Source organism: Balaenoptera borealis (assembly GCF_965194805.1).
Source record: "Balaenoptera borealis genome assembly, chromosome: 2".
NCBI lineage: Eukaryota > Metazoa > Chordata > Mammalia > Artiodactyla > Balaenopteridae > Balaenoptera > Balaenoptera borealis.
In genome coordinates this window covers 135,210,036-135,236,056 of record NC_138867.1, presented here as the reverse complement: position 1 = coordinate 135,236,056, position 26,021 = coordinate 135,210,036, and the positions used below count along the sequence as shown (strand labels likewise).

Here is a 26,021-nt window from a genome sequence, read left to right as displayed (position 1 = left end):
CAGTGTGCTTTCCAGTTTTTCAATACACTCTCCCAAATTGGCAAGAAATTCTTTTGGCTTACCAGAGCCCTTTAGCCAGAAAATTTCATACAGGTAAAATAACATAATGCATTCCCATGTATTGATAGCTCCTCATGACTATGAACTGTAGTAAATATGAGTGATTTTGTTAATGTGCAACAATAGCCAAGAGCGTTTTGTACTTAAGAGAAGTCTAGTTAGCCAGTTATTTTGGAGTGTCTTCTCTTGACATATGAGTTGTATTTAGTTTAGAAATTCTTAGGAGAGTAAGTTCTACCTAATTCTAACATAAATAATTTTTTTATAACTTCCACACAAACTCACCATTATGTGATAAATGTGTATGTATGCATTTAAAAATGTTTCACTCAAAAAATTCTCATCCAGATAGGGTTGTTTTTTTTTTTTTTTTGGCCATGCCACATGTCTTACGCAATCTTAGTTCCCCGACCAGGGCCTGAATGGGACCCTCTCAGTGAAAGCATGGAGTCCTAATCACTAGCCTGCCAGGGAATTCCCTTAGGTAGCTTTTATTTTTATAGTAGAAAGAAGACATATATTTAAAATTCAGTTTCTTGTTTTTCTTGCTATTTGTTTCTATGCAGTTTTAGCAAATCATTAAAGAACAGTGCATATTCATCACTTGTAATTTTTAAAAGTGACTTAAAATTGTATGATTAAAACTTTTTATTTGAAGTTAAACCATAATGGTTAAAAGTAATATCCTTAGTTTGATATGTTTGGTTTATAGTTATAAGTTTGGTATTGAATGGGTTTCTGAAGTGTGGCTCATTTCTCATGAAGCCAAATAAAAATTTTAATCCTATAATCTGTTCTGCACACAGCAACAAGAGTGATTCTTTAAAACTCTTAAGTTTTAACTCACATCTGCTCAGAACTCACCAGCCACTTGTTATTTTGCTGCTTACCAGCCTCTACTTGATCTGGTTCTGCTGCTCCCTCTGACCTCATCCACCACCACTCTCCCTCTTTCTCTCAGTGTTCTGTGTCTGTATAAAATGCCCACATTCACACACGCCACTCTCCCCTCTGCTTCCTTAATTTACATGTATCCGTCTGCTGCCTCTGGGATATAAGCTCCTTGAGGGCGGGGACTTCGTTTTGTTTACTGCTATATTACTTACTCCAGGTACAGTGTGTGACATACAGTAGGTGTTCAATAAATATTTTTTGAATGAGTATGTTATATTTGGTAAGTTGTTTTATATTACTGAGGAAATCTTTTAAGTACAGATATTTCTAATAAAAACAAATCGTTATTGAGCATTTGTCATGTGCCAAGAACAATAGTGACAACATTATTGTTATTCTCAATTTGTGGTTGAGGAAAATGACCACAGAGAAGTTCAGAAACTTGCCCAAAGTAGCACATCTAGAAAATAGAGTCTGGATTTAAATCTAGTGTCTGCTTTCAGAACATATATTTAACAGTTTTTGCTAACTTGTACAAGCCATTATTCACTGTAATAGAGGTGAATTACTAGTGTATGCCTTAAACAAGTTAAACATTACTTGAAAAAAGTTTATAATAAGCTTCTGAACCAAATTCAGTGAGTGTTTATTCCTTTTTTCCATATATGTACCAGTCATAAAAGAAAATTTTTCTGGCCTCTTGTAATACTCTGAATAATGTAAGTAGGATGCCCCTCAATGATCGAGAAGCAAACAGTTGTAGGTGAAAAAGGAAATCTTTTTTTCTTGTAATGAACTTGCTCACTGTAATTAATCCTAAAAAAAATGTCATGACAGTCATGAGCTGTAGTATGTGGCTCAGAATTAGTTCCCTGTAGTTGTAGCTTCCACAACTTTAATAAGTTTCACACAATTTTTTGATCTTTATATTGTGGTCATTTAGCTGTGCCTGTAGTGCTATGTCTTATTAATCTCTGATTTATGTACAACTTTTCCCAATTTTTCTTATGCTCAGATTGGATAATTTGGGAATAATTTTCCTTAGTTCGTTATGTACCTATCCAAGGAGTGTGTTTTTGGCATAGGTTGTAAATGTTTAAATGGTAATAACTGAAAATACATTACTGATATCCTTACTAATCTTCACCATATCTTATAAGGATCTTTCAGTGAGTGCTTATTAAATATCTACCACAAGCACTGTACAGTACTGTAAACTGACTGACAGACCTTATGGTTCCAGTAGCAGCTTATGATTCTGTGAAGTGGATGCACATGACAAGCACATGAAAAAGACAGAATAATATAAGATGATATGATATCTGAATTTGGGGTATAGGTATATATACTGTAGAAATTCAGAGAATGGAAAGAACAATTAAGACAGAGCAAAGGCTTAATGAAAAAGATAGATCCTGGTATTTCAAAATATGTGTTTGCTGCAAGGAGGATAAGGCCAAATAAGGAATCAAACATGGAGTGAAAAATCTTAAACACAGGTCAAACGATGTGGGATCACTGATAAGAACCTACACCCAAATGGTTCCAAGCAGAGGATGACATTACTGAATACTGTCTAAGAAGCTGTTCTGTTGCAAAGGGAGGTCCCCCTTCTACCCCAATCAAATAGTCCAGATTAAATAATTTAAAGTGTAGATGTTTGGTGGTTTGTGTTTGTTTGAGTTTGAGGGGAAATAAATTATATAGGCTTCAAAATTTTAGTAGTAAGGTTCTGGAAACAACTTCCTTCATGTCAGAAAAATTGAGCCTAGTTTTTGGGATTTGGAAATGCATTTGAGTAAATCTAAGTTTAATTGATCATGGATGAAAATGGGGGAAAAAACTATTGCTGACTTACTTAATTTTTTTTTTTTTTAATATTTTTAAGTTTTAAATTTTATTTAAAAATTTTAAATTATTTGAGTTCACTTACAGGTAGTTTTACAAACTTATCACTGCTGAGGTGCAGGATTTCTCATTTTATTATTCTATTGATAGGTTTTCTTAGTTATATACTTTCAGTTAGTGTTTGATATTTGGCAGTGCATCTGAACTTAATCACATAGAAGTGAAAACATCTATAAGTGATGTGATCAAACTGTACAACGTCAAGCATTTGTGTCTACAAAGATGTAGTTTTCACATATTATCCCAGTGCAGGATGTTTCGTAATTTTCTCATTCTCTTAGAAGGGTTTTATGCTTTTTTTTAAGCTTAACTAATTTTAGTACTTTCTTTTAGATTTTTTTTTCCTGAAGGAGTCTCATAATACAGTTAATAAAATTACCTTAATAGGGTATTTTAAATAGGGTGCCACATATTTTAAAAGATAATTTGTTATGAGTATGCCCAAGCTGAGCAAACTTCTTTGGGTTTCAGTTTTATTTTTAAATGAGGGGTGAGAGGAGCAATTTGAGGGAAGACATCATAAGTCAAGAGACTTTTTGTGCATTTCTGTATGAAATGGGCATAAGGTCTACCTTCCAGGAATGTTGAGAGAATTAAATGAGTTAATATATTGTAAAAAGGTTTACCATTGTATTCTCAATAAATTCTTGTTCTTTTGTTTTGTTTGGTCATTATGAGATAGCTTTAAAAAGGTGTAACCTAAAGTTAAAAGATATAGGTGAACAAAAACTGTCATTCCTTAGATTAGTTCTAAAGAGTAGGAATTTAAAAGTTGGCAAAAAATTTTAATAAACTTTAAACCCCTTTAACAGTGAAATTTTTACTATTATTTTAGTAGCTACTATTTTATCATACCTGTAAAAACTAGAATTGGAATTTATAATGCTAACAATTCTTATGCTATACTCTTTTTTTAATACACTGCAATATTTGATTTGCTTCTGAAACCAGTTTAACATATGACATCTCTTGATAAGAAAAACATCACACTGTCCTTTCTTTTTTGGGAAAAAAAAATTGATTTACTAAGTAACCTGAGCAAGTGACCTTAAGCAACTGTCAGCAATAGGAAAGATTGTTTCACAATTAAACTTACACACAGAACAATGCAAGTCTGAAGCTGCTTAAAGTAGAGAAGGACTGTTTCTGGTTGTTGAATAGGAATAATATTCCCATACGTTAAAAAAATATGGACCTCAGGAGCTTACACTTTCAAAATTTATTAGAAGTTGCATTTGAGGAACTTGTGCTTGAATTGTTAACGTGTGTCATAAGATATATAGTTGAATTTGTAATGACTGGTATTTCCAGAACAATTTTCAAATAAATACTTTATGCTAAATATTTAACTAAAAGTTTTTCTAACAAGTGGGAATGGGTGTCCTAGTTATTTAGAGTCATAAATAGAACATTACTGTTGTATCTAAATATAACATTTAGCTAGCTTTTATTAACTTTTGTCATTAAAAAAAAATGGTAATAGATTACTGTTTTTCATGAGAACTTTGTAACTAGAATAATCCTAAGAGAGTCCTTGAGGGTGTGATTGGCCTATTTATAAGTTGTGTGAAATGTTTATAACCTTTAGGATTTTTTACTCATATAAGTACTTAACATTGCTTGACATGTTAACATGGTTTGGGGGAGGGGGTGTGGTAGTTGGTGTACCAAAAGAATGATTTGCATATGCTATGTTACTAATTGTTCTTTTTTACTATAATTTAATTATAAAATAGAATGATACTAATTATAAAAAGTCAGGTGAGCCTAAATTTCATAATGCATTTTAACTGTGATAAACTTCCTTTACATTAAAACTGATGCATTCTATATCTAAAAGCATAATGTATAGTGTTCACTCTATCAAAACTCTTCGATGCTTTAATGGAGGAATGATTGCACTTGAGAAAGCTAGTTTACTGCCTAATTTGACACTGAAATAAATGTTCTCCAAATTATAGAATCAAGAAAATGACAGCTTGAAATGAAAAAGAAATAAACCAATCAATCCTTTCATGAAGTTTGACTTTGTTCCAAGTTGTTTGTGTTACTTAGAGGGGTAGTTTTAGGGAAAAAAATGTTTTTTATTGCCATTAAGATTCACATAGCATGAAATTAACCGTTGTAAAGTGTTGAATCCAGTAGCATTTAGCACATTCACAGTGTTGTGCAGTGAGGCAGATTTTTAAATAACTTTTTATTTTGAAATCAAAGTTTTAAGAATAGTAAAGAAAATACCTGTATACCCTTTATCCATATTCACCAATTTTTAAGATTTTGCCATAATTGCTTGTCATTTTCCTCCTCTTCTACTCTCTGTCTTTATCTCTCTGTCTGCACACACACACACACACACACACACACACACACACACACACACACGCACACACACTCTCATCTGATCCATTTGAAAGTAGGTTACGTGACCCCTTTGCCTCAAGATTTAAGTGTGTATTTTCTAAGAACAAGGTTTGTTCTCCTATATGGCTATGATATAGTTATCAGATTCAGAAGATTTAACATTGAAACAATAATTTTATCTCCCTTTGGCCTTATTCCAATATTGCCAGTTATCCCACTCCAGTACAGGATTCTATCCGGGATCATGTATTTAATTGTCATGACTCTTTACTCTCCTTTAATGAAGAGTTCCTTAACCTTTCTTTCCTAACAAAAATGACATTGGCACTTTTGAAGGTTATAGACCAGTTATTTTATAAAATATTCCTCAATTTAAGTTTAGCTGATACTTCCTCAGGTTATGTATTCTGAGCTGGAAAATTACATTAAGTGATGCTGTGTCCTTTTCAGGGGGAAAACAGTTTCTGTATGTTGCTCAGTAGTGATGTTAATTTTGGTCACTCAGTCAAGGTGTTGTCTGACTCCTCTACCATATAGTTACTATTTATCTAATTGCAACTAATAAGCAATCTGTGGGGAGATACTCTGAGACCCCCTCCTCATCAGACTCCCCCCTGGATTTAGCATCTACAGATGATTGCTTGAGCCGATCTTTACTATAATGGTTAAAAATAGTGATGCTCATCCCTCCTCTTCTCTTCAGAGTTATCAGTTTACTTTAAGCAAGAGCTGTCATTTTTTTTCTTTCCTCCATCCCTCTCTCATGGATTTTCATTTTATTCAGTGGATTGTAATCCATTACTGTCTGCCACTTACTTCAGTACTCAAATTGTCACTGATGTAGCCAGTGAGAGCCCTGTGAAGCTGGCCTGTATCCTTTCGTCATGCCGTTTTATTTTTTTTCGCCCTTTCTGGCACAAGATGTTTCAAGCTCGTCCTGTATTTTCACTGCTTCAGCCCTGGAGTCAGCCATTTCTGCAAGGACCCCTGGCTTTGGTTCTTTTTAGCAGTGGGACAGATTTTAAAAAGAGATTATATGGTAGATTAGAGAGATTTTTGTCATAATTAAGATGTTGCTAGAATTCTTACATGTAGTAACACCTACAGTACAGAGAGGTGGCACATGGGATAAAGACCTCTTTGGAAATGTGGTGGTATTTTTCTTTTGGATAATTAAAGTTTAACATTTTGTTTTCATATTTTTAAACCTTAAGAGAATAAGATTTGTGAAGGATGCTGCGTTGCTATTCTCCTCCTATTCCCACATCCAGCAATGTAATTTGCTTTCAGTAAATCAATTATGTATGAAAAGACAAAACTCAAAGCACTTGCTATACAAGTATATACATTGTAGATAATCTGATTATGTCAATAAAATGCTGTCACAGAGTACACTTTTCCTAATGGTATTTCATGTTACAACCATCTACCTGTACTTCACATACTTTTTATTATATCTCCTGTTTGGCTTTTGAATTGTTTATACTAGCAGCTGATTACTGAGTAATTTAAGTCTCACTTAATTATGGCAGTACTGTTCTAATTAGAATGCTGGATGTTGGTGTTTATTTAACTAGCAAATGTAAAATACTTATGTTTGTGACATTTGTAGAAATAAGTATTGAAGATTAATTTTCTGTAGATAATCTTAGGATGTATAGCTTAAGTGTAGACTTATGCCTACTTTACCCCCAAACCAAATAGATAACTCATTTGGAATATGAAACACTTTTGACTTAAATTGGAAAAAACTGGCCATATGTTGAGAGTCTCATTTTCCGAACAATTAAAAAAATAACTATATATGCATAATGTTAAAATGCAGCAGAATTACACAATTTTAAATAATTAAATAAAAGTAATTTGAACATTAAGAGTTACAAGAGCTTGAGAAATTTGCTGGAGATACAACACTGGTGTTTGACTTTAACATAGGTAATATCCCTTTGGTCATGTTAAGATTTATAAGGAATAATTTGAAAATAATAACTACATAATTAACATTCCTTTTAGACTGATAACATTTTTCAGATGAGTTTTTTAGAATAAATGGTGATGATCATCTTTTAATGAATGAGTTATATTCTTAATGCTTAGATAATCTCTGATAAAGAAAACTCAAAATTATAGGTATGCTTCTCATGTCAGATACCCATACAACAAAGAAAATGAGGTGTTGTACTAAGGATCGCAGAAAGCCACAGGATAACCTGGCTTATTCATTTAATGAATATTTACTGAGCATCTGGAACTCTTTCAGATACTTGAAGTATAGTTGTAAGCAAGTTTTGGTGGGGAGAGATAAAAAGAACAAGTAAGCAAAATAATTACGTATTTTTTGAGTGTTATGAAGAAAAGGGGCTGAAGTAGAGAATGATGAATGGGGCTGTTTTAATTAGGGTGGTGAGGGGAGACCTGAGGATATGGTATCTACATTAAGACTTAAAGAATTTAGAGCACACAGAGTAAAGGAGGAGTGTTCCAGAGAGAGGGCATTATGGAGTGAGCAAAGACCCAGAGTGGGGAAAGAGCTGGTGAGAAAGTTAGAGAACAGTATGGCAAGAGCATGTGGAAGGGAAGTGGTAGGCTCAGGGACTTGGCCATTGCATGGAGTTTGGATTTATTTTAAGTGTATAAAGCCAGTGAGGAATTTTGATAAGCAAAGGAGTGAAATGATCTCACTTATGTACCTTACTCTTGGTACTGAGTTGAATAATAGATTGAGGGTGGGGACAAGAGTAGAAGGGGGGCACTGGTTAAAGTCATGATTATAGCATAGCAGTTAGGAGTGTAAGCTCTGGACCTTTATCTCTGGAGTCAGATCATCTAGGTTCAAATACTGAGGTCCCTAATCATTGTGTGGCCTAGAGTGAGATAACTTAAACTCTTTGTACCTCAGTTTCCTCATCTGTAAAATGGGGATAATAATACTATCTGTCTCATAGAGTTGTTAGGAGAATTAGATGAATTGTTTTTAAAGGGCTTAGACATTGCCTGGCCTGTAGAGTTACATAAGTGTTTAAAAACCAATAAACAAATGTATATGGCCATCTTATGGAATAGAATGTGAAGCAGCCAATAAAATGTGCTCATTTGCCTCTGCCATTTGTGTTACTTTGGAAGGAACACACGAGAATTACTGCTCTGCGGTCTTTGCTTTGCTCAGTTCTTCTGTGGTAATAGATTGTGCCAAGTGAGGGCCTGGTCCAATATGTATGAGTTTCAGTTAACAGGGTGCCATGCAAAGGGAGGGCTGCTTGTATATTAGAATTCCAGCATCTAGAGAAGTGAAATTCATGATGCTCTCAAATTCATAGTTGATACTGAGCATAAGTAGGAAGTTTAAAGTCTTTGAAGTTTTTTGGGGGTTTTTTTTAGCCTTAAATTTCATATTTAGCTCTTTACATGTTTCTGTGGGACATAGAAGTCCTATGCCAAGGTATCTTAACTTTTTAAGTCTTTGCTAGGGGTCAGTAAGCTAATTTTAAGGGATAGAGTAAATTAACAAGTCTTTCTTGCTGTGATTCCAAAAAGCCTGAGATTGAAACATTTATGTCAGCTTTTTAAAAAAGAAATTTTTTGAGGGTAGTATTTCTCATGTCATTCTCTTTTGTGTATTTGTTGGTCAGTGGGTGTTTATTTGAGTCCTCTCTATTCATACCTTAATCTCAGCTTCCTTATCTTCCAGCCCCCCCTCTCTGTTACCAAGAGATCATAGATTTCATTTATGTATTCACTGGTCAGTTATTAAATACCCATTTTATGTGAGGCATTCATTGTTACGCACTGAGAGGGAAACAAAAATGCATAACATATAGTACAGTCAATTCTGATTATTTGAGGTAGTTATGTTTTAAAAAGTCACTGCAAACACTGAACCTTTGTTCATAGGGGAAATACAGGGTTAGTTTCCTGTAGGCCTCTGGTCACATTTTCATCAACCAATTAGTAACCTTCTTTTATGTGTGTTTCTGTTTAAAGATGCCTTCTTTAATACATGTATTGTTGATTCATTAACATTGAACTCAGGGCCAAGTACACTATACTTCATGTCTTATCTAACATAGGTATTTTCTCTGTAAGGCACATCATAACCTTCTTTTAGAAACACTATACAGCACTTCAGCAGTCAGCTTGGGGGCCATATTAAACAATGAAATCAAGAAAAATCATAAAGATGTGAAAAAACAACACTGAATAGACCAGAGAAAGGACGTTTGTTTACAGTACAAGAACTGAAACAAGAAGACAGAGCATCACCTTTTTGACCTCATCTGGGAATGCATGATAGATGACTCAAATGTTTTGCTGCACTCTTCACAAATGACCACAAAAGCACTGTGAATATTGATTTTGGTGTTAAAAATACATTTCAGTGAGCAAATAAACTAACAGAGTTCTCAAATAATCAACTCTACTTGCTTTTTAAAAACTTACATTGTATTAAGGGAATTAAGATAAATTCATACATAGCCATTGTACGGGCAGAATATAATTCATAAGAGTTATAAATGTAATGTTTATTTCTTCATAGGAAAGGGAGACTATGGGCTGGAAAGAGTCAGGAAGGCTTCATTTTTGTATCTTTGTTTAAAACTAGGCTTGATTTTAACTGAAGAAGAGGTGGGGATTCCAGGAGTGAACAGTTACTCAGGTAAGAAAGTAAAGGGCATGTTTAAATTCCAACTAGTAATACAGTATGATTATCCCGTAAAGTAAATGAAACAGAAGTAGTGGGAGAAGAGGCTAGACAGATAGGTTGAGTCCAGATTATGTAGGTCCTGATCACCTGCATGATCAATGAGGACTTTTTTTAGTCAGAGGAAAGAAGCTATTTAAGAATTTTAATCCTTTTGTTTAATTAGTCAATAAATATTTATTAAACATCTGCTGTCACCAAGCCTGTTCCTGGTACTGGGGATTTTAAGTGAGTTAGACAATTTGTGTCCTCTGGATGTTTTCAGTCTAGAAGGGGAGACAGGCAAGTAAACAAACACATCCATTATATAGTACACTGGTTTTAGTTTTAGTTCAAGGTAATAGAAAGCACATAATGTGCTTTGCTGTGTAGAGCACATAGGCAAATCCCCAGAGTTGAAGGAAGATTTCTTGGAAGAAGTAGCATTTAAGCTAAAATCTGATGATAAGGTGGGATTAGGTGGGGGGATGGGATGTTTGGGCAGAGGATTTAGAAACAGAGGGAATAGCATGTGCAGAGACCTGGAGAAAATAACAGTGATGGGACTGAAGAAATAAATGGGTATCTCATATGAAGGAATGTGGACTTCATCTTGAAGGTAATAAGGAAGACTTTGCTGGATTTAAAATGGGAGCTGAGATAGATAGGATTTGTATTTCAGCAAGAGTTCACTTTGTTTCTAGCCTGTTGGAAGATAGAGGGGAAGCAGAGAGACTGGTTACAAGGTTGTTGGCAGGAATCCCTGTGAGAAATGGTGGTCACACTGGACCAAGGCAGTGGCAGTGTGTGTAGCTAGAAGTGGGTGGACATATTTGAGAGATACTTAGAAAATGGGGTTGAAAAGACCTGGGAATGGATTGGATGCTAGCTAGAAGACGGGAGAGAAGTAATCAATAGTGATGTTCAAGCCATAACCCAGGATGGTACCACTGTACAGGAGGAGGAAGATGTTTCAAGGGGAAGGTGGTAATGAGTTTGTGGTAGACTAACATGACCAACACTAAATACTAGGAAGATGAATCTGATTGTGCTTTGGAGGATGAATAAAAGGAGAATACACCTGAAATGGAGAGATCGTTAAATGCTTTTGTAGGAGTCTAGGCTAGAGGTAGTGCCTGTATTTTTAATACAGATTGAACAGGTTTTGGAAATTAATGGGAAGTAGGCATTGAGGGAAAACTGAAGATGACTCTAGACATCCCAGCAACTGCACCCAGCCTGCCCAGGTTTATGATGTGCCCTGAGATCATATATCAGGATGAAAAACAGTGAAGCTGCCTTCATGTTGCTACCTCGCAAATACATAGGACTAACATTTTATTGTTAAAAAGCAGCTCTAATTTGTAAGAATAATCATTTTTTTCCCGCTCTTGGGACTTTCTTTTGGGGTATCTCATATATGTATTTAATTGATCCTTGTGAAAAATGTTAGCTCTGCATGAGGGAGCCTAGAAAAGCAGCTACCAGTGTGAGAGTAAGGGGCTGTGGGGAGAGGCCAGCCATCTCTTTTCCTGAGCTCTTTGCTGTGGTTCTTCTTGTTCAGCTGTGCATTATAAAATATCATAAAATAAGTAAAATATATAGGAAATAAAGATGTTTAACATATGGTTATTAAATGAGGATTAAGAAATTAAAACTTGAAGCTGAAATAAAGTGAGAACTTTGAAGGGGTAATAAAGTTTTAGAGTTTTTTAAAACCCAATGCAAAAAGGACTTTACAAAAAGAGTAAAACAGATGAGTCTTAAAATAATATTGAGGGAATTCCCTGGCGGTGCAATGATTAGGACTCAGTGCTTTTCACTGCCAGGGCCTGGGTTCGATCCCTGGTTGGGTAACTAAGATCCTGCAAGTTGCATGGCACAGCCAAATTAAAAAAAAGAAAAAGTATATGTATAACTTAGATCAACAATAAAGTTCAATCAAGGGTTTTTTTTAAGTGTGATAAAAATAAATAAGTAAAGCAAGGTAAAAGGCTGAAAGCCAGTCAACAGATAAGAGTTTAAAAACATAAAAGGTTTTCATTAGGTTAAAAATGAGAAATAACAGATACTAAAAATAATGGTAAGGTAAAAGGTATCAACTGACAATATTTTTGGAAGTTTGGAAAAAAGGGCCTTTTTAAAAAAATACATCAAAGTGGGTTTCTTGGGACACTTTCAAAATGTCCCAAGGGAAAAGGTGTGTTGTCCCCAAAGTTTTAGAAATGTTTAATATAGTCCCTGTTGGAGACTCATAATGCACATGAGAATAGTAAAGCCTCCAACAAGTGTTGCAGTAATAAAGTTGCCTTTGTTTTACATAACATTTCCTAAACCTTACCATGGAACACATTTCTCACATAACACCTATTAATGTCTCCCAGAGTATTTTTCACAAAACACTAGAGTACTGTTTCAGAAGAAAACAAAAAATGAAAATCTTAACAGTTACAGAGATACGTGATAAAAAAGAAAAAGTCAGCTGGAAATAAGAAAATGGTTTTGGGTTGGGACTGGCCTTCATTCCTTGGGTATGTCTCTTATTGAGGCAGCAGTGTTCTGCAGGAGCCAAGGGGCAGAGAGCAACCTGATACCTTTACCTTCTGGCCCTCCATCCATAGCTGTCTTCTTAGAAAGCTTTTTATCTGTGCAGACAGAGCATTGATATAACACACAGGCTGCTGAGGCAGGGGAGTGAAAGCTGATCCTCCTCCAGCCAATGGACACTTACCTAGCAAGTGAAAAGAAGTTTTATATACAAGTACTGTTTTTCTTTTCTTTAAAAAAAAGATCATGTTTTTTCATAGTGTAAGTGAAATTTTAAACAAATGTGCCTCCACCCCAACACTTCTTATGGGCATTTTTCCTTTAGGCTTTGTCCACACGCACATGTGTTTTTATATAGTTGGTAGTAGTTAACGTTCATACAATTTTGTGTTGTGAGAGCTTTTTTCTATAGCCGTGAAGGGAAGAATTTCCTAGTGGTGGCTGCCTCTGTCTGTTCTGTTGCGACATTGTTCCAAGCACCATTTCTGCAGCATCTTGGGAGCAGCTTTTCATGCTGCTTCCCTGAACCACTCAAAAAGTCTTCCCTTTTTCCAGCCTCCCCAAATCTTACTGCTGCCAGAGTGCCTCTCTGGAAAATAATAACTCCTCAGCATTGTGGGACTAGCCTATGTTGGGACAGCTTTTTTCTCAGCCTGTAGTCTGCTGCCCAGGTCATGTTAGCAGTGCTTATGCTAGAGAGACATTAGAAGGGCTTCCATATAAACCATCAAGACCCGTGAACATCCAGACATTTCCTAGTATAATGATTTTGCTGTTATAGAGGAAACAGGATAGAGAAACTGGGTGTCATGGCTTTTCTAACATCCTTTGTTCAGCTAGACACCTCATGGAGTGAGTTACATGGACCTTATTTTTGGTACTTTGAAAGCTCAGAATTCTGCAACTTTTTCAGTATCCCCAAATTGTAGATATAAACTTCATGCTAAATATGTTTCTTCTTATAATAGCTTAAAAGTCTGTTTTTCAAGTAATTTGCTTTGGGCTGTGTGGCTCCAGTAGCTGATATTTATGAGTTAGTTTAGTGAATCCAAAAAAATGTTAGAGACATTATCAGATGATGTCAGATTACCACTACAGGAGAAATTGCTGCTTAATGTAAAAATAAAACCCTAGCTCATGGTTGGTGGTGTACCAAGATTAAAGAGAGTGAACTTCAAAATACAAACTCCGTTAAGCGTAAAATGGCATTTCTGTGCTAGGGCTTGTATTGATACTTGTCCTGTCTCTTAGTGAAACTCAGTTCCAGATCTTTGGCCATTTTAAAATAATAGCCATCCTGCCTTGTATAGTTATGTGCTCGAAATCTTCATTTCAGTGTGCACACCGTGGGTCAGATAGGCTGCCAATTACCGTGACTGTAAAGTCCCTCAGCAGTGAATGAGATGGGTAAGTAATAAGTATTAATGCCGGTGTACTCTAAGGGGCCATATAAAGAATATTTCAAACTAAAAATGATAAATACTGGCAGAAAAGTAACCATGTGTGCTAAATGTTTTACATGTCATTTCATTTAATCTCTGTAATACATAGGAACTACCTTTCAGATGAGGAAACTGAGACACATCAGTGGTTGATTTGTCCAGGGATCAGAGACAAGATATGGGCCCTATTCATTTCTAATAAATTATTGATCAATTAATATACATATTACTTTGCTTTTCTACAAAATAACCATAAAAGATGAATCAGATCATGAAAATACATAGATGTGCAATGTTTTCCTCTAGTGTGGCCTTGTGTTTTGGAACAGTTCCTGGAGTCAAGGCTTATTTTAATGTCTGAATAAGGGCTGCTATAAAATGGATTATGTAATTTGCTATTGCTAACCACTGAAGTTGTAAGGAAAGGGAAATAGTTTTACAGTTTCTTTCTCCCACAGGTCATAATTTAGTTGTGGACATCAGGATGTTTTTCTTGGCTTATCTCATCCATATAGTTTTCCTTTGCACATCTGTTACATAAATTACTAAACTATTTTCTTGAAAAGTTGCCAGTTTAAGTCACACTTAATAGTGATCAAGGGGTCGGTACCTTTTGGAAAAAAGAATTAAATGACAGACTTTGAGGGGCAGAAATCCAACTACCATCCCAATTTAAGTATTTTTTTGTTTTGGATGAATTCCTTTATTTTTTTGAAAATTGAAATAATTATATGTGGTTTCTAGTGTTTCCCAAAAGACTTTATGTTGGACTATAAATATTTAATGATCTTTCATATAAAATGAGGTATTTTAGTTACTGCTTCTGTAAATTATCTTTCCAGTGATCAATTTATGTATACATTCTAGTCTGGTACAGAGTTTGCCATTTGAAATTAAATTTGGAGTATTGACTTCTTTAACGATTATTCATCTTATGTACCCTTACCTTGAATTCTACATAAACCATAAAATAGTGATTTTTCTGGGGGTTTTTTTTGGGGGGACAAATTCATAAGATTTATTATTTCTGCTAGTTACATGTTAGGACTACTTTATACTTAAATGATGAACAAATCAGGAATCTCAGAAATTTTAGATGTGGGTCTGGTTAGTTTTGGCTTGTGCAAACTGATACTGAATCAATACTGGAAATTTTCGTGGAATGTTCGGTAAACTGTTACATAAGCAAGGGCCCAAGTATTTTTTTAATGCACATTGTGAAATTGTGTGGATTTGGAATGCTGGTTTTTAAGCTTGAAATCTTTAGATAACGATATCATTTAGAATACTGATAATCTGTAATGGCTGTTTTTAGAGATTGGAAGAGAAAGTACATTATAAATCGGTGTCAGTTACTGATAAAAGTTCTTACATAAAATTTTTTTGCATTACATTTCCTACTGTGTGACCGTTCTCCTTTCTGAATTATGGTAGAGTCTTGATAGATTTTTCTGTTCAGAGTTTTGACTTTTTAGAACAGATCTTAGAAGATTTGTTAACAGGAAATAATGTATAATTTTGTTATGATCCAAATCTGACTTGCAGTCAATGGGAACTAGTCACTTAGCTAATAAGCCAGTCACTGGCATCCACCTTGCAGCTCAGCCCTGTTGTGCTCCAGTTCTGGGGCTGTGGTAACACCTTAACTTTTTTTGTGTGAAAAACGACTCAAAAGAAAGCCAACCTCTGGTACTGGTATTGAATGTGGCAGAGCCTAAGAAAATGATGATTCACAGGCAGAAAATAGAAGTTTTACGCATATTTAAAGAGGAACACATTGGGTTTGGTAGTACCTTGGACTGATGACACAATCAAATCCATATGGAATCAGTAAAAGAAATTTATGGAAAGTGTTCTGCCATGCAAAAGTTTCTCACCTAAGAAATAAAATTTAGTGAATCTAAATATTGGTTACCCTGTGTTAAGTATAATATGCACAGGATACTTTAATTTTTGATTGAATCTGGGAGATTGTCAGGAGTCTACATTAACATTTTTATTTTCACAATTTTAAAGATACACAAAGGTCTTCAGCTCATCTTTCAAGAATGTTAGGGATTTATTATAGTTTCTTCTACCTGCAAAGTAGTGTTTAGTGTTTATTTTGCTCTCTGTTTGCCCTGTCCCCCCCAGAATGAAAAATACTTTTATAGAAAACAGTTTTGTAGAATTCATCTTTCCACTTTATCTGTAAGTAGTACAAATGCAGTGTAAAATTTTGAGTTAAGATGACGAGAATATTGAGCCGTATCTGTCAACAGTGTTCAGTAATAGTAAAACATCACAGGTGATTAAAATTCTATAGTTCATTTCTCCACCCCATGATAATACTGGTCTGAACTATTTATTGAAATTGAAGGCCAGCATCACTCAGAATGGATCAAAGAATTTGGTAGTAGAACTGATGTGAGAATAGCTTTTGATTAAGAAAAGAGTATATAGTCCTTAATTTTCTTACACCTTAAAACAATTAGAATTTCAAAAATAGTTATGTCAGTTAGGAGTACTTTTCATAATAATATGTGGGGAGGGAACAATTAAAATGGTGTTTTGAACAATACATTTTCTGTGGTTTTAATGTCATATAGGCAGGCTGCTTGAGTTTGGACTTAGTTTTTCTGTCTGTGCCATTTTTTTAAAATGTATTAGGTATCTAGTTATAGTATGATCTTTGTAACTTGATCTTTAAGTATCTAGAATTATTTTAAAAGTTAGAAGCTTTAAAAAGGACTATGGGACTCCCTTCCTCTCAATAAACTGGCAGCAGATTGCTCTTTAATATTTATTTGGGTTTAATTTTTTTTTTTTTTTTTACTGTGATAGCTAAAGGAAGAGGTATAATATTTCAGTGCATATTCTTGTTGATTATTTTTAAAAGTAGCAAGTTAAATATTGTAGCATTTAGCATTTTAATGTTCCCTCTTGAAAAGTGAAGAGGAAAACAGAAGGTACATAATCCAGCACAGTCCTCCGTGTAAATAGGTGAAGTCATAAATAATATGCACATGAGCATACTACATACCTATAAGTGGATTGAAATAGGGTATTTTTTTTTAAGTAAGCAGGTTATTCTTTTCTGAAATCTTGTTACTGCAGAAGAATGGTTGAGAGCCTCAGATTTTAGATGTCTTCAATTTCAGTTCTTTCCTATTTAATCTTTACCTTGCTTTTAAGAATATGTATGTTTAAGAGGGGGTACATTGGTTTCCTTCTTTTCAACTGGATAGTTTGTTTTTAATTTTACTAAAACCAAAGAAAATGTAATTTCCATGACCGAGAATACATCTTTTTAAACATTAATTCATCATTTAGTTCTTTTAGTAGCACAATTTGTGATGTCATCTTATATATTAATCAGTAGACTTTTAGCTCAGATGATACTACTAATTCTCTGATTTTAGAGCATTACGGCATGATAGAAAATGGGCTACATTTAATTAGAATTAGAAAAACCTAACAAAATTTGGACATCTATTGCTGTTTACTAGTCATGTGATCCTGAGTGTAAGTTTATTTAAACTTCTCTACTAAGGAGATGCTATTAAATATTTTTCCCTCTCTTCTCACTCAAATTTTTAAATTATTTATTTTTTGGTAGGGGGGCTTTTGCTAGTAATGGCAGCGTGGTAGCATTAGAGAGAAAGTGGCAAGCATCAGGTTTGTTATTTGTTTTTTCTGTACTTATCAATATTTCATTAGTTTTCTTATGATATGGATGGAGTACTGTAGTATTTTCCTTGTTTTAGCACTGTAGCTATATAACTATGTTACTGTATAATTAAATATGATAATAACATCTGCTTTAGCAACATTAATTCTTCTACTGAACCGTTGCTTGTGTTAAGACATAATTCATTGCTTTGTGTTTCATTTTCAGATCAAGAAAAGGCTTTTTTTTGGATGGGTAGCAATATGAGTATTGAACCCGTAAATGTTCAGCTTGCAAATAAGGGTAATGTGGTGAAGACCATCATCCCCTGATGAAAAATTAATGTCACATGGTCCATTATCTAGCTTTTAGAGCAAGTATTCTTAAAACTGTTTCTCTGCTCTTTTGGTTAGAAACATTTTTAAAAAGGAACAGATTTTCCTGGCATAAGTAATTTGTTACCTGAGAAAACTGTCTTTTTCAGTGTTCATTTTAAGGGTGTTTTATTGTTTTTAAAAAGTTTCTTAAAGATTGATATTTTTAGAGGGAGCATAATAGTTTTACCTATATCGTAAAAGTATCTTCTGAAATCTGTGGCACTAAGATCAAGAGGTCACTTTTAAATATAGATTTTTTTTTTTAATATTTTTATTTATTTATTTTTGGCTGCATTGCGTCTTTGTTGCTGCGCGCGGGCTTTTCTCTAGTTGCGGCGAGCGGGGGCTACTCTTCGTTGCAGTGCGCGGGCTTCTCATCATGGTGGCTTCTCTTGTTGCGGAGCACGGGCTCTAGGCACGCGGGCTTCAGTAGTTTTGGCATGTGGGCTCAGTAGTTGTGGCTCGTGGGCTCTAGAGCGCAGGCTCAGTAGTTGTGGCACACGGGCTTAGTTGCTCCGCGGCATGTGGGATCTTCCCGGACCAGGGCTCGAACCCGTGTCCCCTGCATTGTCAGGCAGATTCTTAACCACTGTGCCACCAGGGAAGCCCTTAAATATAGATTTTAATGTTGGGAATTATTCTTCCCTAATACAGTTTTTTTTTTTTAAATCACATTAATTTCAATATTAGGTACCTAAGTTGTCCCTGTGGTTTTACACACATAGCATTTGGTATACATATTTTAGTTTGTATACATATATTTTAGTTACTAGTTTGCTACACTTATTAGCCTGATAACAAGACATTGGAAGTACAAATAATACTAATTTGGTCTACCATAATGCTTGTTTGCCTATAAATAATTAAAATGTTGCTAATGATATAGTACTCGATTTGTATTCTTAATGGCATTTTAATACTTTTCCCTTGGTTACAACATAATGTTCATAGGGGAAATTTTGGAAAATATAGGAAAAAAGAAAACACAGTTTGAAGAAAAGAAATACATTATTTAAAACATTACTTTGAATGCTGTATTTGTCTCTGTCTCTTGCTGCCTCTGTTTTTCTGACTCTCTTGTGTTTGTAAGTGTGAATGTTCGTACGAAAAAACACAAGTTTAACCGTCTAATAGAAAATACTGCTGAATATTTTTTCCTGAGCTCGGAATGAATAAAGGCTTTATAATAACTTTAAAACAAAAAGAAGAAACCATATTAAAAATACAGACCCATTTGATTCCATTTTGTTTAGAAAGAAGTAAAATTTAAAAGGCAGGCTAGGAAAAAGGCTTCTTACTAAAATCTGTTTCAATTTTCGTATTCCTTTGTTAGCAGTTAAGACTGGATTATACCTGTACTTTACCTTTTCTCCTGGTCTGTCGTTTTGTTTTAGCAAAGCATATTCTTGAACTTTTGGCAGGAAAAAAATACCGTAAGACTATTCAAGTTTTTTCTTGTCAGTCATTTTACTGATTATTCTTAATGCAGATTAGAAGAATCACTGACCATCTATAGGTAAAGCTCCATTTTAGCTTTTACTTTCAACCAGTTTTGCCTCTAAAACCTGGACCCAAACTGTTACCAAGTAAAATAACTTGATATTTATCAGTAGTGACCAGTGAAATAAGCAGAAAATGGGGAATAAAGAGGAGGGCCCAAATGAACACTCATCATTAACAAATTGAATAATCAACCCTTGACTTAATTGAATGTTGGCTGTGTTCATATAGCCATAGAAGCATGTGTACAGGACTTGAGGGTGGTAACTTTTAGTAGTTAGCATTAAAAATCCAATTGAGTGAGTAGTGCTGGGTAGTGCAGAGTTAAGTACTCTCTTTGGGGACTTAGTCCTGTCCTACCTGCCTATTGCTGGGGTGCTGTGAGGAGCACATGTGAAGTGTGTGAAAACACTGGTTTGATTTTAATTGTGGATTTTATCCTTATAAAAAAGCAGTGGTTCAATATTACTGTAAGGTAAAAATCTTCAGAACATGAGCAGCTTCTTATATTCTTCACTCTGGTCACTCCCTGGTAATTTCTTTTAATTTTGTTTGCAGAACAGATCCTTGACCTTTGTCTGAATTTTGTGTGTTTTAAAAGACTGATGAGAGATCCCCCTCTAGTGTCTGAATTATCCATTCTTAAAACATTTGTGTCAATCGTAAGAAGTTTTAGGAATTAAGCTGGCTGTTTTTTCCTTTCACATCTGGACATAACTTTTTTTTTTAACTTTTCTTTTTTGGGGGAGAGGGGAGGAGTTATTTTCTTTTCTTAAAAAGGGCACTGGAATTATGGGTAGGGTGTGGATTGAGGGCAATAGAAAACATGGGAAAGGAAGGATCAAAATGCCATTTCTACCTTTTTAGAAACAGTTATTTTTAAATGACCTGGAATAAGGCCAAACTATACAGTGTTGTTTTGTTTTAGTTTACATTTGTTTCTGAATTAAGTGCAGCTTAAAAATACTTTGTTTTGGAATTCTTTATGTCATCAGATCTCATCTTGAGCGTTCCAGTTTCTGGAAAGCAGCGGTATTGTTGGAAAATGGTTTTAAAATAGAGCCTGATACTCTTCATGGAGGTGTTCTAACTTTGTTACTTTTTGTTACTATTGTTGCCATATTTTTCCATGTTGTTGCCATTTTATATTTTATGTTGTGTGTTCTAATGGCAAGTTGTGCTTTTACATAGTTCCCATTGTTTCTCAACCAAGGAAATAAGGAGATTCTTAAGCTATTGGCTCTCTGCCACCTCTTCCTCTTAAACATACAGCACTCAAACACATATAGGCCTTCAGCTAAGAATCTTGTGAAGGGTTAGGGAAACAGGACCTTTCTCATTTGACCCATGGGCTTTTGTAGCTTGAACAAGGAAAGTAGTGTTCTGAAAGCTACAGCATTTATGAAGGCTCTAGCAAAAATATTTCATGTACATGGACTAGAGATTAACTCTTCATCTTGTTCTCCAACAAATTAAACAGTGCAAACAGTTTCAAGTGCATTCTTGGTCATGAAATGCTTGGATGAATTATAATCCTAATTGCTATTGTTCATTCCCACAGCTGTACTTTTAACTGCCGAAGCCGTGCATTCTTCAGCCAGTAAGATAAATAACAGCATTCTGAAATCCATTATTTTGTGGCATCTTAAATTGCAAATATGTCATTGGCCAACTTAATCTTATTTTTGTTCAATTGTTAGCAAAATTAGAAAAAAAAGTTACTATTTCTTTATATACATAAAATTTTTGTTAATAGAATGATTATGGGGTTTTTTATAAAAATCCATTCATTAATAGTCTTAAGTTTTGAAGGAGGCAGTGGAGACCAGGGATTTATTTTAGTGCCATGGAAATAATTTGTATTTGTTATCAAACAGTTGATATTTTAGGAGGTAGCTTTCTCTAAGATTTGAAAGAAAGTAATAGGATTTCGCTTTTCTACCTTAATAGAACAGTATTCTGAATGTAAATCTAGAAGCCAGATTTATTCTGTGATTTGGCAAGTCATTTATATGCATAATGGTTCCTTTAAAATTTGAACTGTTTATTAACTGAAGTATTTGTAATAAATTTGAAATTTATATTTGAGAGATTCGAGTGCCAATTATAACCAAACCTTCCTTATTTAAAACAACTTTTTGATGACTGAAAAACCGTACAGCAAAAGTGGGGTAGATATAACTAGTAAGAGTTACCAAATTTTTATTTTTTCACTCTTTCTAAAACTCAATTTTAAGTGGAAGATTTGAATTACCATATTTACAGGCATCTGTTATAACAATTGTTCAGTAATAATTGGAGCGTTACATGTCAAATGAGTACTACTATAATATGTCACATTTCCACAGTATGTACTCCTCAGAATGTCTTTGAATTCTTCAATCCATATAAGCATGAGAAATTCTTTTTTAACAACCACACATTTTGCCATCTCATATCTTAATTGTAAGGTATTCTTTTCAAAGTTAGTTCTTTCTTATAAAAATATTACTTAATATTGGTATTTTTAAATTCTAATAGGTGATACTATCTCCAATAGCTAACTTTTATTGAGCACTTCCTATATATGTCAGACACTGTACCATTGTGTATCATTTGATATGTTACCCTTTGAGATAGTAGTAGTATTCTTCCTTATTCCCATTTTACATTTGAGGAAACATGAAGAGAAATATTGAGTTGGCCAAAAAGTTCGTTACAGGGAAAAACCCGAACGAACTTTTTGGCCAACCCACAAAATAATTTTGCCAAAGATCACAAAGTAAGTTAATTGGAGTCAGATCTTTCTGACTCCTAGAATCCATGTTCTTGACCACTGGTGAAGTCTTATGTGAAAGTTAAATACAGTCTCCAGATGGAATACTGTGTAGCCATTAGACATGAGGGCTGGAACTTCCCTGGCGGTCCAGTGGTTAAGACTCCGTGCTTCTACCACCGCAGGGGCATGGGTTCGGTCCCTGGTTGGGGAACTATGATCCCACATGCTGTGCAGTGCGGCCAAAATATAAATTAATTAATTAAAAAAAAAAAACAACCACTGAGGGTAACAGTGACTACACAGTGACATAGAAAACGCACGTGGTACAGTAAGTGAAAAAAGACAAGGACTACAGTTAAATGTTCATAGTGGTTCTAAACATCTTTAGACTGTTATCTTTGATTTTTCATTGCTTTTTTTATACAGTATAAATAACATTTAGCTTTTATATAATTTTGCTCATTAATTTAAAGAATTTCTGTGAACAGGAAACCTAAGACTGCATGTAAACCAGGTCTGGTCAGCAAAATGACAACTTAGCTTTATAATAGACCGTAGCATGTTCAATTTCCTTTTTAATTTGACCTAAAGCCATTTTTTACTGGACTTATGCCAGCTCTAATGTAATCTCTCATCTGTATTCTTGAAGCCTAATGGAATAGTAAAATCTTCTTAAAGATAACTTAAATGTGTTATATAGTGTCCTCAGGGTAGCTTGTGCACAAAAGATGTTTTCTTTCCCACCCTGTAGAGGTATCTCATTAGGACACCCAGTAGTGTCATTATTAAGTTTTCATGTGTTTCTCAGTTTTGATGCTAATCTTTGTGCGTATGTGCCTGCATTTTTTTTCTCTGCAGCACCAATGTGGTTATGAATTATTCAGAGATAGAGTCTAAGGTTCGAGAAGCAACGAATGACGATCCTTGGGGACCTTCTGGGCAACTCATGGGAGAGATTGCCAAGTAAGTGATAATTTGACTCAGCAGTGCAGAAAGAATGCAACTATATTCACCCAGAAATGTGAAATTTGCTTTCAGTTTTAAACTGTTTAGCTGCCAGATATAAATTTTGCATATAATCATTCAGATATTAGTGGGGGAAGTTTTACAGAGGATCCATTCCCCTTAGATATTAGCTCAGAAAAGTAAAAATAAAATTTTTCTTTTTCAATGAAGTTTAGAAAAACTTTGTTAAAATTTTGACAAATGCATATAAAATGACTTAAAGCAAGGAAAATTTTTTCCTGATGAACATCTGGATGATTATGCCAGTGAATGAAGGCCTTGTAAAATACGATATTAATTAGTGGGACTTATGAATGTGCTCAATATTGTATAAAATATAAGAAAGACATTTTTAAGGAAGCATATCTAAATTTTTTTGAATTAAGCTTATTAATTTTTTAAAGCTCTTTAGGAAAACACAGAACAAGCCTGCCATCTACTGTCAGAATTAACACACTGCAAACTCTTAAGGAAAATTATTCTTTTTTCAGGGCTACATTTATGTACGAACAATTTCCAGAACTTATGAACATGCTTTGGTCACGAATGTTAAAAGACAACAAAAAAAATTGGAGAAGAGTTTATAAGGTATGGGTTTTAGTCTGTATTTATTATTTGACACGCTGAAGACAAATGCTTGAAGTTTTAAGGTGTACATACATAAGTGATTATGAAGGATGTTGAATCCTAGAATAGAATATTCTAAAACATTAAAAGAAGTAGATTTGCTGTTTGTGTTCTGTTTTCTAGTCACCATAAACAACTCTTCATATATTTGTGCATGTCGAAAGTAATGAATCTATAGTAGTATGCATGTTTAGTGTATGAGCAGTTAAGATGAAAACCACCCTCTAATATGGTTTGTCATCTCTACGTAAAAATTTGCCAGTATTATTACAGTATTGTGCACCAAAAATATGTGTTAAATTTAAGTATAACAAGAGATTCTAAAACATTAAAATTCTAACATTTTAAAATTTGCAAATATGTACTCTTTTGTTAGATTCTTTTCATTTAATACTGATCTCATCATATGTAGAATTCTAAAACAAGATAGTAATCTGTTCTTCCATCCCCACGATATTTTCTCACTGCAGAGAAAGTTTTTCTGTGCTTTCCAAAATGGTGTTATTATATTTATATTTGAAATTTTGAAAGCAATGTTTCTGGCTTTTAGTATTGAAAATCAATGCTTTATTTAGTTCCATGTTTTTGATGTTGTTTCTGAAAACATTCACTGTCATTCCTTTAGCTTATACAGTAGTAGTGATGAAATAGTTTAAATTTCTATAAATTAATTTTTTTTAATTAGAGCCTTTTGTTTGTTTTAATAATTCTTGGGTAAACTACTTTTTTAACGAATAAATTCCTGGTAGAATGAGGGTTTTTTGCCCCTCAGTTTCTTCAACCTAACTAGATTTTCATAGATCTTTATGTGAGGTTTGTTCCAAACAAAGTTAAGTTCAGAATTCATAATTCACTGGTTTTTAGTGTATTCACAAAGTTGTGTAGTAGTTACTAATGTCTAAACCAGAACATTTTCATCACCTCAAAAAGAAATCCCGTAAACATTCTTTTCTCATATTTGTTGGCAGCAAGTTTTTTTTTTCCTTTGATTCTTTTTTTTTTTTAATGTGTCAGCATAAATCACGTTTTTAGCAGAAAATATCTCTATTTTCCAAAACAAGCAGCAAGTTTTTTAAACAAAAGCCACATCATAAACCTCCCAAATTAAATTTTATCCGGGAAAAATGCTGTGAGGTCATATAATTACCAAATAATTGTTCTCTTTAAACTGATGTTTCTAACACTAAAACTGAACCAGCTTTCTAAAAGCTTAGTGTTCATTTATATCATACATTCAGATATTTAACATCTAAGTTTTTTTTTTAATCTTTTGACACATGTATCCAGTGGACAGTTTATAATTACTACACTTGGTATAAGAGGAACTTTAAATTGATAATACGAGTTTTTAAAGGTACTTTTAAAGTCTAATGTAAGGTAAAGAACCCCACACACACATACACACACAAAGATTATTTATTTGCTAATGTTAGAATTTTTTTTTTTTTTAGACATTTACCAGAGCTCTACCAGAATTTATTTCATTAAATCTCATTTGGTGCTTTGTATTTTTACAGTCATTGCTGCTCCTAGCTTACCTCATAAGGAATGGATCAGAGCGTGTTGTTACAAGTGCCAGAGAACACATTTATGATTTGCGATCCCTGGAAAATTACCACTTTGTAGGTGAGCAATAGAAAAACCTTATAAGCAAATTAAAACAGTAGTTGGAGTTGTCAGTCACCTGAACCAGCTTAGAAGCTTCTCCGCTCTAATTAGAATGTGACTGTTGCTGGTTGTGTGACGAGTGCAGAATCCAAGACGTGGGGCCCTAGAGTATTAATTAGTGAAGACAAGAACTTGCAGAAAAGACTGGCTAATAACAACAGAACCAACACAACATGAGTGTTCGGGTTTATATTAAAATATGCACTGGAGACTGGTCCCCTGTGGTGTCCATAAAGGAATAGCTTTAATCATATGGGAAGAAAAGGTTAGAGCTCCAAAACACACACATCTGTTTGAAGCTGGGGGGTTTTTTTCCTCCCACCAAATAATATTTACTGTGCAAAGGCAGCAAGGCCAGAGTGTGTTTTGAATGTGAAAGAGGATACAGAATGAACCACATTTCATTTTGTAGCATACCCCAGTTGAAAGCACTTTAAAAATTCAGTTTTTCAGCTACACTAAATCCTGGTAATTAGTGTTTCCAAACTTGTATTGGGGAGACGAAGGCGTTTGGGTGCTTTTCAGTCATTAAAATGTACGTTTTGTT

The 26,021-nt window shown here is 34.2% G+C and overlaps 1 protein-coding gene across 12 annotated transcripts in view; it reads left to right on the top strand.

Annotated features, from left to right (window-relative positions):
• Positions 1 to 26,021, top strand: part of CLINT1 (clathrin interactor 1) — a 66,980-nt gene that overhangs the window by 14,941 nt on the left and 26,018 nt on the right. For 8 of the 12 annotated variants that reach the window (XM_082379075.1, XM_082379071.1, XM_082379074.1 and 5 more), the window contains exons 2-4: positions 23,033 to 23,137; positions 23,671 to 23,767; positions 25,324 to 25,432. In XM_082379075.1, coding sequence (XP_082235201.1) covers positions 23,033 to 23,137; positions 23,671 to 23,767; positions 25,324 to 25,432 — 311 coding nt within the window. Of the gene's footprint in view, positions 1 to 9,823; positions 9,878 to 13,784; positions 13,856 to 17,823; positions 17,843 to 23,032; positions 23,138 to 23,670; positions 23,768 to 25,323; positions 25,433 to 26,021 lie in introns of those variants that run through there. The other 4 variants (XM_082379077.1, XM_082379079.1, XM_082379080.1 and 1 more) reach the window with 4 other exon arrangements.